The 14,489-nt window shown below is 41.4% G+C and overlaps 1 protein-coding gene across 1 annotated transcript; it reads right to left on the bottom strand.

Annotated features, from left to right (window-relative positions):
- Positions 1-1,111: 1,111 nt before the first annotated feature.
- On the bottom strand, positions 1,112-12,017 carry traf3 (TNF receptor-associated factor 3). Its single transcript, XM_030780625.1, has 11 exons — positions 11,969-12,017; positions 7,277-7,539; positions 6,800-6,851; positions 6,546-6,650; positions 6,066-6,230; positions 5,356-5,436; positions 4,341-4,415; positions 3,384-3,476; positions 2,722-2,862; positions 2,127-2,310; positions 1,112-1,683 (listed from the first exon to the last, which is right to left on the bottom strand). The coding sequence occupies exons 2-11, from the start codon at positions 7,534-7,536 to the stop codon at positions 1,112-1,114; spliced, it is 1,728 nt and encodes a 575-aa protein (XP_030636485.1). The 5' UTR covers positions 7,537-7,539; positions 11,969-12,017.
- Between the last annotated feature and the right edge of the window lie 2,472 nt (positions 12,018-14,489).

The following is a 14,489-nucleotide window of genomic DNA, read 5'->3' as shown; positions in this document are numbered from 1 at the left end:
AGAAAAAAAACAAAAAAACAAAAAACAAAATCGAAGCCAGGGGACAAACTGTCGATCCCGTATTAGAAAGGCACAGACTGCTGGTAGGAGCCGAGACAGTATTCAGTGTGACTTCGGTAAAGTCAGCCGAAGCTTTGGCCTCGGGCTGAAATTTTGTTCCTCGAGGGCGCAAAAGACTGGAATGTGCTTTCCATCAGCGTTCCTGCACCTGGCAGTGACTGGCCTATTTCCTGTCTAATCTACATGACACGAACACTCACATATACTCCTCCCCTGACGACATGCTACCACACAGCATAGCTCAAGTATTCATGAGCGGTAAAACAACACAACCACCCAACACGACTCACGTACGATCAAAAACACAAGACTGTTCATCGATTTATTCTGTTAGAAGTGTACAAGATTATCTTTCAGACTCGCAACCTTCGTGAAAGACAGCTAATCAGTCACCGTTAATTTTTTTTTTTGTTGTTTTAAATCGGAGTTAATGACTTTAAGACGAAGATGCAGCATTTTAAAATTGCATGAGTTACTGAGCTGACTTCAATATTTGGCTCACAAAAAAACCCCAAGTTCACTACTACACAATCTGTTCTCTTCTCCATCTGCTGGTGCCAGAAGTTAATTGTGATTTTCAATTGTTTTAAATTATTTTTTATTATCGATATTAAGTCCTCCACCCACGCCCCCCCCCCTAAAAAAAAGATAGCCTCAGCTTTGAGAGCTTCTAAAAACACCGTGAGGACAAACGTGGTGACGTGACTTCACTGACAGACACTTATGTTATAACCGACAACGCACTGGGTCTCTAATCATGCTACACACCTTGCATGTAGGCAGCTATGACCAAGGCCTTCCTCTCTCTTTAAGACTTTACCCTCCATCAGGCTCTCTAACTTTCATCTCTTCCATCTCCCCCTCTCCTCTGTCTGGGTATCCGTTTCTCTATCTTTTCACTCCCTCTTTCTCTCTCCATCCCTCTTCTATCTCTTCCGTCTCTTTCTCTTTCCTTCGTATGCCCCCCCCTTCCCCCCCAGTCAAGCACCTGAACGGATGCTTCGGCCCTGCCCTCGTGTTTACATCAGCTGCAACTCCACAGGTTAAAAGGTCAGGGGTCAGGCAAGTCGGAGGTATCCACTGTGACTTTAATGAATATGGTGTCGTCTTTGATGTAGGTCCCGTTTTCCAGCACGGTCTGGGCCACAAAGAGCGGGCAGCCCGAGGCGATGTTCATCTCGGCCACGGGCCTGCGGAAGCTGCTGCTGTTCGGGTCGGGCTTGAAGGCGTCTCCCAGGTGCTTCCGGCTCGGCCCCTGGTCCATCAGCATCAGAGTCACTTTCTGTTTGAAGGGCCAGGGGAGGAGGGCGTCATACTCGCCGCGCATCACCACGAAAAACAGCGAGAGGTGCGTGCCCTTCCCCATGCCGTCGCCGTTCAGGTAGACGCGAGCGCACATTTTGTAGCCGAAGTAGCCGGTGTAGAAGGGCTGGCTGTAGAGGGAGAGCGTCTTTCCCGCCACCGCTTCCTGTTTCCGACGTTTGTAGTCCCGGATCTTCCAGATTAGCGTGCCGTTGAAGCTGGCCGTCTCTAGGATCTGCAGTTTCAGGTCCATCTCGGCCAATCGGATGTCGTGGACGCTCAGCATGTCGTCGTGACGAGAGAGCTGCGTCTCCAAGGAGCCTGTAAAAAAAAAAAAAACAGTGAGTAGAATTATAATTATATGTTGAGCCGATCCTTTGACAGTCATGTTTAACATACACATATTCTAGATCCTGGGTCCCCAAAATACAGTCCTGAAGGGCCATTGTTCTACTAGTTTTTGAATCAACCAAGCACTGTGGTCTCTGATTCGCTGAGGAGTACACAGGCCTGTTTCCCCAGGTAAAAAAAAAAAAAAAAAAAAAGCTTCCAATTAGGAGACGAGAGCGGACTGAAAGACTTGGTTCACTCAGACTGAAATTGGGTATCCCTGCCCAAAATCAAGGGTTAGGAAAATCATTCCCAAAAGACTGTGACTGGTACTAACATTGCAGTAGCAGAGGGGTAACAGTGTGTGTATGTTTGTTTGTGTGTGTGTGTGTGTGGGGGGGGGGGGGTCTGTAGTGGTAAGGCACAGGACTGACCTAAAGTGTGTGTGCCTGTGTTAGAGACGCCTCGTCCGAGCTCTAGCGTTTCCACTCTGGCCCTGACACTCTCCACCGTCGCTCTGAGCGTGTCCATCTCTTCTCTGACTCCTCTCAGAGGCCGCAGGTCGCGTAGCTCCATCTCCACCGACAGCAGCTTCTCCGAGTGGGAGCTCATTAGCTTCTGCATACCCGAGACAACAGATACATTCACATGCACGCAAACACACTCAGAGGACTCAATCTGAATAATGAACTCAGAAAAAAAAGGAATCCTAATCTATATATCTTCAAGAAATGATTCACCCTTTGACCTGTAGTTTACAGCCCAACATAAAAGTGAATCAGTAACCAAAACTTAAAGCTCTTTCAATTCTCCTCAAGAAAAACAACTGCAGCAGTTTCAAATGTTTGTTTCATCTCTGAAGAAACATATTCGGCTTATCAAGGGTATGACGTTCATGTGACGTAAAATTCTGGCAACATTTTTTTTTTTTTTTTTAACTTACGATTCGCGTATAGTGTCAAGGCCATCCAAAGGAATCTGACAGGGTTGTTCAGAGTGAAAATGATTTGGGAAGGACAGAGGGTGTACCTGCATGCTGGCTAGCTTCTGTTCCAGCTGCCTCAGCTTGTCTTTGAGTTCCTCGCACTGGGCCTCGGCGTCAGACAGACGGGAGCTCAGGCCGGGGAGAACCATATACCGCTCCTGTATCTCTGCTTTTACGTCCTCCACCTGAGATAGAAGGCCAAGGGTACACCCTTAACAACCCGCTAATACGCGCTTAACGTATGCTCTCAGACAACGCTATGTAAAACGCCTACAACAATTCATACACCCAACATTCATAGACGCAGTTAGTATGCACCAACGCGCATACTCAGCACTCGCTAAAATTTGTTTACACACACACACACACACTTAAAGTTTTGCTCATACACACTCGCCACCTAATATGTGACCGTAGCCACCAAACGCTAGCAAACACAGTAAAACACGCTGAGCAAACAAAAGGCGCACCAACTTAGCTAACCCAGTCTGGTGTTTGAAAAAGCAGCGTAGTCTAGGAGAAACGAAGAGCTGAGAGCAGTCAAACAATAATATAACTGCATTACAAAAAAAGAAACTGACACATTAACGACCACAATAATTTTCTGAAAATACAACAACAACAACAAAAATCATGACCACAGACGCCGTTCCGATCAAGCACAGACCTGTGGCATTCGCAATGTAGATTAGCATGATTGACTCACCTTAGCCTCAATAACAGTGTTTCTTGCAGCCATCATACGCAGGTGCTCCGAGGCAAAGCTTAACTCGTGTTCCCTCAGCTCTTGATTCAGACCCTAAAATGCATTAAAGTGTTATTACAGTCTGCATTAAAAATGCATAAAAGACCTCTTAAATCAAGATGCTTTTGACATAAGGGTATATTTCAACACGTACCGGGATGTACGTCTGAACCACAGATGGGTTTTAAATCAATCATTTGGATTTTTACCAGTTATATTTCACGTTATTCGAGTAAAATTTTCTCCAAACTGTATACTTCTCCTGTTTTTTAATGACGTTGAATTCACAAATAGGTGATTGTTAAGTCAACAGCACAGCTGTTGCCAGAGCAAGATTTTTTGTTATCATGTGTAATATGGTCGAGTCTGTTCGCGGTCTTTCTAAGGTGCTTATCCCCGCGTCCTCTGAGACCAGATAAAGAATAACGCTCTCACAGGAGGTGGGGCAACACAGCGACTTTGACTTCTGGTCATTAAAAACATAATTAGAGTCTCTTTTCATTCGGTCAGACTTGGCAACTCTTAGGCTTAATTAACACATTTTCCCAAATGAAAACAACAAAAGGTTCCTTTGTTGTTTCAAATGTTGGTCTATACAATTAAAACAACATAATAATCACGTTGACATATTAATGGCGAGAGCTTAAAAACGGACCCCTATGTCAGCAAAGGTGAATTTTACCTTTTAAATTCTAGTTTCTGACCCAGAAAAAAAACCCCACAACTTTATTAATTTTTTTTTCCAAATGATTTCAGCTTTATATTTAGGATAATCTTTTTTTTTTTTTTTTTTAAAAATCACATGCGCACCAGTTTGATTCAAATTTTAAAAAATCTGAAAAACATCACATAAACACAAGGTTCAGGTTTACCCATGCATTAAACGATACACTAGTGTTTCAGAGCGCTTGTATTCACCTTGTAAGTGCATCCGTAGCGAATGAAGGAGCAGGTGACCTGGGCCATTGGGCAGTCGTGCTGGTGACTGGACAGCTAGAGGAGAAAGGTTCAGTCTTTATAATCCTGTGGCTTCATTTTGAGTCACTCAGTTACACGTAACTTGGTAACAGTAACAGTAACTTAGTCTCTTCAGCCGTAGTTCTGACATTAAACCTCTTTCATCCTGAAACTGACAGTTAATCTGTTCAGATAATTAGAGACACATTTACATCCATCTATCTATCTATACCTACAGCTATATCCATCAATATTCATATTTTATCTATATCTATATAATATATCTATTCATCCATTTGTCTATGTGCCTATCTATCTAAGTTAGTTATTTAAGTTACTGACATTATTATTAGGCAGCACGGATGCTAAAACACATAATAACATTATGTTGGGATATTGGGGATATTTGTGATCATTTGTAACATAAGCAATTTTGGCGGCACACATGTGATCCACAAGTTAGTTAGTCACACATATGCATGTCTTTCTTCCTCGAACGCATCACATATGCTAGGGCACACGTTACACATGTAGCTAATTATCTTATCTGTCCCTCCTTCATGATTACGCACAGTGTGTGAGTATTTCATTTTTGTGAAAATAGGTTTACGAATAACTATTATCTCAGCATACGTTAAAAGTCTTTCAAAATGTAATCATGTAATCCTTAGAGAAGTTTTTGTAATCAAATTACACATCAAAAAAAAATAGTATCCAGGACTGATTGCGAGTATTACTGCCACAATCTGATTGGATAATTCAAGTCACGAAAAATCCATTATTACAATAGACTACAAACATGCCGTCGGAATCAAGCCATCATTTCAAGTCCATTACAAACAGGAAATTAAGAGGTTTTGAAATACACAAGATCAAAAGACAACTCTGACAACAAGCTTAAAACAAACGAATGAATAAATAAAAAAAAAATACATGTTTAAATAATGTTTAAAATAAAAATCAAGCCAGCACTTACCTCACTCCTTAAAAGGGAGGAAAATGAGCAGTGATTTGGGCAGGGCACTGGAATCGCAGGACACACAGTATCTTTGTGTTTCTGAAAAAAGCACTCATGTCAGAGAAATCTGCGCTGTGAGGACATACACACACACACACACACTGACACTGAGAGACAAATGTGCATTGTGAGGACATATCCACACTGACAACCCTGGTAGTGAAAAGAGGGTTGGATGAGGAAACCCCCACAATTCTTTTGGGTATGTTTAACTTTCAGATCTCTATGGTGCGAGTACATGAACTGTCACTTCACAGTCTTGAGTTGATGAGTTGATGGGAAAGTGTTTCAGCGTACAGATAGTCAATGAATGATACACCATGTCAGGAGATTCCCTAAAGTTCCCTGCAGCAAAGTGAAACTGAAGATCATAAGACCGACAAGAACAAAAAAAAAATAAAAATACTAGCGGAAAGGAAGGGAAATACTACAAAGAAGTGGAACTGACCACTTCATCCATTAATTCCAAATAATTATTAAAAAACAAAAAGATAACAAAATGCAGCAGTTATCTCTGACCTGTTTTTAAAGGTCAATAAATATCAGTGTTCATTGACCTTTCTGGCATTTCCACAGGTAAACAATCTTTAAAGAAGACATAATGGAGCTTGTTTTTTCCCCCCAACACGAAGAGGACCCCTTAAGAGGGTTTGTTGTTGTTTGCGTACCTGTAACTCTGTGAGGGCCATTTTATGTTTGCAGAATTCACAGGTCGTCTCCCTGTGTTTACATTTACGACTCAAGTGTTCAGGCATGTCTTTTCTCATCATCTTCTCCTTACACTTTCCAAGAGGACATGGTACCTCAAAGTATGGACACACATTCAGATGGTCCTGGGCATTAAAAAAGAGAGAGAGAGAGAGGGAGCAAGAGGGAGAAAGAGAGAGAGAGGGAAGACAGGTTTACATTTTTGATGCGCAATGATGTGGGGAGAAAGATAAAAAAAAACCCCAAAAAAAACAATTTATTAAAAATAGAATCACATAACAGATCTGAACCTTCAATAAATTGTTCTTGTAGTGTCAAATGACGACCCAGCTATCAAAAATCAAACAGTTGTCTTGTGTAAGTCCCTTCCTCTATTAGTTTATGCGTACTTGCGTTGGGTTTCTTTTCCCTAAGAGAGAACATAATTTATAGGAACTTACCATGACTTGCTGTAAACTCATCTGCTCCTTGCATCCGTTTTTCTCACTCCTACAGTACACTTTCAGAGCCATGATCTCTCTGTTACAGCAAACGTCTCGAAATATCTGACACAGGAAAAATGACAAGCAAATGAACAGGTCTGGTTAACGGCCAATTCACCAGGGCCAAGCAGTTGGGGACGGTGTTGGTAGGACTGTTTGTTGCGATGGGTTGGGATGTTATGGGTGGAGGGTGTTTAATCTGATTTGCTCACCTTGTCGTCAAACAGTGGTTCCATATCCGCTGGGCACATGGGGTTGGGTTTACTAAGGAAAGGGGAGGGGGGGATTAAAATGAATTTATAGCAAAATAAAATTTTTGCTCTGACGTTACATCAGTAGAGCAAACACTATCCCATTAAACATGCTCATTTCAGCATGCCCACAAAGCATTTAATTAAATTCATTTCCAACAAAGTAGTAATAACAACTACAGCTCATTCATGTGCATTTACTGAATGATTTTAATCCTTTAACTGAAAATCACCAGCTTTCTCTGAATACTTGTCAATTTATTTTTAAATCTCAGCTATTTTCTGGACCTAGCAATCTGAGTTCTTTATGCTCTCCTGTATCTTCATGAGGACTGACTTCCCTGGACCAATTTCCCATTAGAAACTGACAGATCTATGAATCCATCCATCCATCCATCCATCCATCCATCCATGACACGGCAGTGTCCAGACTCTAACCTGAGCAAATCGTTAATGCAGGATTCACAGAACCGATGTCCACATTCTGTCTGTCTGGGATTGCACAGGACCAGCCGACAGGCCTCGCAGCAGTACTTGGGCTCTGGCGGCAGGACGAAGTGGTCCCGGAAGCCGCCCAGGACCGGCAGGAAACCAGACTCGGCCCACTGCCGCTGGGCCGGGTTGGAAAAGGCCAAAGACGGGGCACGCTGCAACGGGATCTGCAGCTCACGCCCATCAACATTCTGACCTGCGGACATGACCTGAACACAGGAGAGAGAGAGAGAGAGAGAGAGAGAGAAAGCGGCGTGAAAACGGGGAAAAATGGAGTGCGAGGGAAAGCCACTCGGGTGTCAATGACCTAGTAAACACAGACACATCCACTGTAGACATGTCCTGCCTTATGTTCACACTGGACCACAGAAAATACAGAGCACCGTATGGCAAACAGTGTGCTGACCGTATCAAGTTTCTACTGGGAATGAAATGTTTTAGTTTAACATTCATTTAAGGCTTTTAAAGCAGCGTGTGACCCTGCCCCTGTTCTCTTCGCCTCCATAACATTTACATACAGTAATATGTATTATACACATTCGTGTTGTATCATATTCCCATTCTCTGAGGCCTTGTGGTGATGAAGGATTTTAGGTGCACTGAAATCACTGTTTTTTTTTGGGGGGGGGGGGGGGGTTGTTTCTTTTTTCACTTGACTTTATCATCTCTTCGTTGTGCGTTCGTTCTTTCGTTGATCTAACAACGGTCTGATTATTATATCAGTCGGCAGTAGCGCTTTCTACTCGGCAAAAAGGCAAAAGAGAAAGAGCTTTGTCCTGAGATGGCCGAGAGCAGAGATTAGGTCATCCTTTGGCCAAACATACGCTGTCTGGTTGACGAGGGAGATTCCAGCCTTCCACAGCTTTACCATTTCGGTCAATATTTGCAAAGAGAACGCTCTCGCGAAAGGCCAGCCAAGCCAGCTTTGGTCTATTATTTGGCAAATGAGTTTCTGACTGATGCCAGTGCAAAATGACTGAACATCTTTAGGGGTTTTTATTTTTTTTCTTTTTTTGTCATTTTGTTTTGTTCTTTTTTCTTTCTTTTTTTTTTTTTTTGGCTGTACAGAACCAATTCCACCAGTTCAACTCAACGTTAAATGACTTTTTTTTTGTTAGTTTAAGAGTTAAATGGTTTGATGTGGTGCTGAACTGTGGGGGGAAAAAACACAGGCGTGCTGTAGATCCCAAGGATTAGTTCGGGGGGAAAAGTTTCAAAGAGCTTCACTTAGCAGAACAATGCAGTAGTGTCACGTTAGCTGTGTGTGTGTGTGTGTGTTTTTGTCCTTATATTTCCATACGGAAATGCCTGGGTGCTGTTTAATGACTGTGGTTGAATTGCCACATCTACAGCTCCTCACTGGAGCTCAAAACTGGGAAATCCCTTCATAACACGCTGAGTGCCCTTCGGCTAATTATATCCCCCGCTGGAATATACCACACATTCAAACATATACACACACACACACACACACACACACACACACACACACACACAAAAGCGCGTGCGTGCGCGGGAGGGTCCCAGCACAGGCCAAAATTGCAGTCACCATTCCTAAATGTAGAGGACAGCACAGTTAGGCCACACCAAGAAAACTGCATCACAGCTTAGCTGTTCACTATAGCTTTTCTTTTTTTTTTCTTTCTGCTTTCACTGTGCTTTCAAAACAAGTAAAACCAAAATTACGGCTTTTGTCTCCTGTGGCTTGTTAAAACTTACACACGGCTTCAGGAAAACGAGAAAAAAAAAAAAAAAGTACCAAATGTGGCTGATATTTGCATTTACTCTCGGGCTTACTCACGATACCTTTGGGTCTCTGGTGTGCCTGGAAAACCAGTGAGGCAGTCATATGTGGCATGTATGGTAATGATTTTTCTCCGTTTAATAAGACCCTAACATATCAGACACTTTGGACACTCCTGTGTTTGAAATCATCTCTCTTACAGAGAGAGACCTTGGTCAAGGGGGGTAGTCTGGGCCTTCACTGGGACCTCTAGTTCCACTGTGGCCTCATACTGAAGTCCATCTGCTCAAACCAGGGCTGAATGAAGAGGAAAACTACAAGTCTCTAACACTACATATGACTCGTGCACACACACACACACACGCACACTCTCTGAGGTAAATTACATTTACATTTATTCATTTAGTAGACCAAAGTGATGGATCCAAAGTAATGCATCCAAAATGACTTCCAAATTAAATAATAATAATAAAAATAGTATACAAATCAATTTCATCTATAGAAAACCAAACTGAAACAGTCAAAGAACTCGTTTGCCCAGAATTTCTACCTCACCACAACTCTAACTTTTTGTGTGGTTGGGAGCAAATCACTTTACCACGTTTATTTAAAAAAAGCTTTCATCCACTTCAAAATCAGAGCATGTCAAAAAACAATCTGGTCGATGAAATTTACTGCTTCTGAATCTTTATTTTGGAGTTATACTGGAGAGTCACGTTGCCTCTGCCACCTTGGCAGCACAAGAAGTCTACAGGGGGAGAGGAGCGTTTCAGCACTCACATCGATTCAGTTCTATTTGCATATCTTTTTTTTTTTTTTTCATTGTCAGTCAAAGACAGTCAAGACAGTCTTTACAGAGGCCCAGAGGGGCCTGAACCTCCCCATAGCAAGTCAGCAAAACTACATCACAGCAACAAGAGAGAATTCTAACTGAGGCCAATGTACACGACACAAGACAGCAAGAAAGAAAGAAAGAAAGAAAGAAAGAAAGAAAGAAAGAAAACCCCCTGCTCCATTAAGCCCAGAATCTAAAAACAAGTGTCAAACAGTCCTGATTGACAAGGTGGTTCCATATCTGGCTGATCAGCTCCGGCACTTCTCTCTGACTTGGGACTTTCAGGAATATTTAAGGGACTTTTCCATTTTCAATCTCATCTCCTACCTATTATCACAAACAATGCTGACTCGCAACCGCTGCACAAAGGCAGTCAGCATTCCATGAGAGCATGCTCAGAACATGCTGGTATTCATACTCCACAAACCAACGTGTTGCGCAAGACAGAATGACGTTTGTACTTTACAATCAGAGGATATATACTTATGGCTCCACGGATCATTAGAGCTACAGGTCCAGCAAACAGGTTTGCAGCAGTGGATGGTTTGTAATGCGTGAAGCTACTGTAAAATAAAGCACTTGTATCTCAGTATGTCTGATTCTAGACGGGGGCCACTCACGCCCTTTCCAGTTCACACCAAACGTAACACTTGAGCGTGATATGACACCACATGTTAGGTTTTTTAAAATGTAGGCGTGAATGATGAGGTCGTCATTACGTCTAAAAACGGGGCCCTGAGTGCAATTCAGTTCGGACTAAAAATGAAACATAACTCTTCAGCAAACGGTGGGGGGGTTGGGGGGGGGGTGCAAGTTTCTTTGTCTGACATTTTGCTAAGGGAGGAAGGATTTTTAAATGAGAAGAGAGAGGGGCCAGTTCGCTTACGGGAACAGCTCTGGATTCCACACCTGGAGCTGGTGTGAATGTTAAATTAGTCAGGCTGATACAACACATGTAAAATGAAACTGGGACGTCACTGACGAGATATACAATCATATGAATATCATACAGGCCCACTTATGGGAGGAGACCAAAAGAAAAAAAAAAAAACACGTTACCAAACATTTGTTGAACGTTTGGGGCATTCAAGTCCCTACTATGCTATTCTGAAAGTGAAACCGATGTTGGATGAACCTGATATGGAATTGTGTGTGAATGAAAAGGATTGTCCATGACGGGTGTGAACAAACGGTGGTAATTTTCAGTTTAAAAATACTATCCGTCACAAAATGTGTTTAAACCAGCCAAATAAACGTGAACGTCAACCAGATAAAGCGTCCACGTGTCTTTAATGGTACAAAGTAAGATGCCAGAGTACCAGTGGGAACGTAACCATAATTCTTTAAGGCTTACAACAGATGGCTAGTGTTTTTCCACCCACAAAATATACAAAAACTACGGAATAAAAGTCTGGTATGGATTGGATGTGACGGAGGAAATTCCATGGGCTCTGCATGCAAGAATTAATTACTCCACAATTTCACGGCATTTTTTTTTTTTCATTTTTTCCGACTTGATTCAGATAATTGATAACTTTCAAAGACAGCATCACTGGCTAAATGTAATAGTTTAAAGAGAAAAGAGTCGACCCTATAGAACTAAAGGCTATTCCAAACATTCAGCCTTCAAGATTAAACAGTCAATAAATATATTTTGACTATAAATCGGAAAAACGACCATAAACCCATATATGTTTCATGGTTATCGTGAACGTGGCTAACTTTAATGCGAATATTTAATTACTTAAATGAGAGCTCCGGGACAACAGGTGAGCTTGAATATTTGTGGCTAGAACTCTTTCCCTGCGAGGCTTCTTCGTGTATTAGCTCGTACTCTGGCAGAGAAAAGATTATATTTGCCTATAAAATTCATATACAGGTTAGAATTTTGGCTAGTAAAGAGCTGCGAGCAGATGAAATCACATAGCTAACATTAGCTTATGTAGTTTTATGTAGCGCTAGGGCTCTCTTGACACATGACTTAAGCTTTACCTTCAACCAACATCTGGTTACCTAAATCTATGATATGCGAAGTATGAAGACTACATGCAACACTTACATGAATCAATTCGTCCACGTCGTCCAATAGTCCAACACTGTTGCCTTGAACAATGTAACAAATGGAGCCTCAGTGAACTGCACACTCATATGACAGACACCAAGACTAAAACGTCCAAATTATATGAAAAATGGTGTGTATTCGCTGGTTTTCCGACGGGCAGCCATGATCAAGTGCTTAAATATTTTCATTGTTGATTACGAATACCAAAAAACTGCGTAGACCGAAGATGGAAAACGTAGAGAACACACAACTGTATCTGTGAGCTGTTGATGTCAATTCTAGTAGCTGGAAAGCCCCCTTGGTCTGACTTCCTCAGGAAATCCCCGCGTGATAAAAAAAAAAAAAAAAGAAAAAAAAGAAAAGAAAAAAAAGGCATTTGGACGGCGTGGAGAATTCCATACGTTTTCGCTAGATGGCGGTATGAATGCAAAGAAGTGTTTGTATGGAGCAGAGCACGCTGTTTTGAAACGCTAATCGTTTTTATATTTCTAAATTATGACTTCATCTTAGAAACGGGACAGTACACTTAGATTTTTATAAGACACCTCACAAAAATATAAAAAAAAATTCAGGAGGGAAAATTAAAACATTTGCGTTTATACAACTATGTTACCACACACCGTACGTTTTCTTTTTACGGACCTCAAAGGTTGAAATCGTCTACTTACCCAGGCCGTTCCAAATCCGCCCCCTGTCCAAACATTTATCTCATAATGTTCATAAAAATGTTTTTCGTGTTCTCCTCTTTCAATATCTGACAAACGTCACTGTCTCAGACGTAATAAAACAACATATTCATCTAAAATTCATATTTCTATATGTAATGAAACCTGACTTGAAATGAACGTTAAACGTGGGCTTTTAAAACGCTCAGTACAGTGACGTGGCTAGTACGTAATTCAACGCTATTGGCCTCGGCTGTTTTACTTGTCACAAGCCCCACCACTTCAAACGTATGTAAAAAATACAGGCTTGGAACAAGCTATTGAAAATTCCGTAGTGGGTAGTATTCTCCGATTCAATCATTTTCACTCAATATTTAGGGATGCTGACACACACAGCTTAGGAAATGCACGCCAATGCCTCTATAAATTCTTACATTTATTGCATGGCTAATTAGATTCAAACAGGATTACACATGTGAATGGATGCACCATCCAAATACACACACATCCACGCATTCTTATTACGTTAATATTCCACTTCAAGCTTTCACAAATATAAAATGCATCAAACCAGTAGAGCCTTTTGCATTCATGGTACCAACACAGTTAACAGAGTAAGTGAGATGGTATTTAAAAATAACTTATTCAATGGCCAAATGGGGGGGAAAAAAATAAAATAAAACACACACACACACACGTTTCCACGGTCAGCTGAGCCCAGGATAAACGTATTCTATAAAAATCAGTAATAATTACAGTATAAGTCCATTATTATCCAAAGCTCTCTAAAAGAGACATTCTAGAAGAGTGACGTAGTGACCTCCCCCCTCCCCCTCCCCCCGCCATGTATGGTGTGCCGTGCAATACTGTTGATTTACTGCTCCAAGTGTAAAAAATATCTGCAATGCATTACACATTTTAACCTGGCTCTCCTCGGCTTGGCATTTTGTGGCTTTAAAATGAATAATGTTTATGGCATAAGACAATGATCAATTAAACAGAATGACAAACAAGAAGCGTGGGCAGATGAAGGATTACGTTTTGAAAAGTCCACCCGCCCCTCCCCATAATTAAACCCCAAAAACACGCAAGAAAAAAAAAAAGAAAGAAAAAAAAACGAAAGGAAAAAAAAAAAGCACACCCGTCCTCTCTGAAAACTCCTGAAATCAAATACACTGTGGACATCTCGCACTATTCCTGTCTGCAGCGAACGCGGTTTTCACATTGGTCTCATTGGTTAGAGCAAACACCTGTCAGTTTCAACCAATCACAGCATCACACGTTTCAATCCAAAAAGTCAATGGGACAGGGGAAAAACAAACGAACATACAAAATTGTGCCATAATAAAACAAACATGTGCTACAGCGAAATACATTTATGACCAGCCTAACAGGAAAATGTCTATTTAAAAAAAAAAAAAAACACAGCGCTTAATGCATTTCTGAAAAACTCATCTAGCCCCAAAGCTGAATTGCATATTAAAAAGTATTTCCCACAATCCCCTAAAATTGATGAAAAAAAAAAAAAATTCCATTCTCAATTACTTCAGTTCATGATTATATTTAGTTTTGGTGGTAACTGGTCACCAGCTTACAGATTCAGCACTGTATCATAGTTTATGACAAACTGAGCAAAAGGGTAACAATGTAACAACACAGCACACTGCACCGTTTTATCTGAGATCTTTAAACATACTGAAACTCGAAGGGGAACAGATGAAGGTGTAACAGCTCTTCTGTGTGATGCAATCCATTCGGCTTGTGTCCAACGCGAGGCTGACAACATGGTACGGACACAATGGTTTGAAGTACCACCCGAAGACGTGAGTTGATAGACGTTGCCTCTTCCGTTT

This window comes from Chanos chanos, chromosome 1 (assembly GCF_902362185.1).
Source record: "Chanos chanos chromosome 1, fChaCha1.1, whole genome shotgun sequence".
Taxonomy (NCBI): Eukaryota; Metazoa; Chordata; class Actinopteri; order Gonorynchiformes; family Chanidae; genus Chanos; species Chanos chanos.
This window is presented reverse-complemented; position numbering and strand designations above follow the sequence as displayed.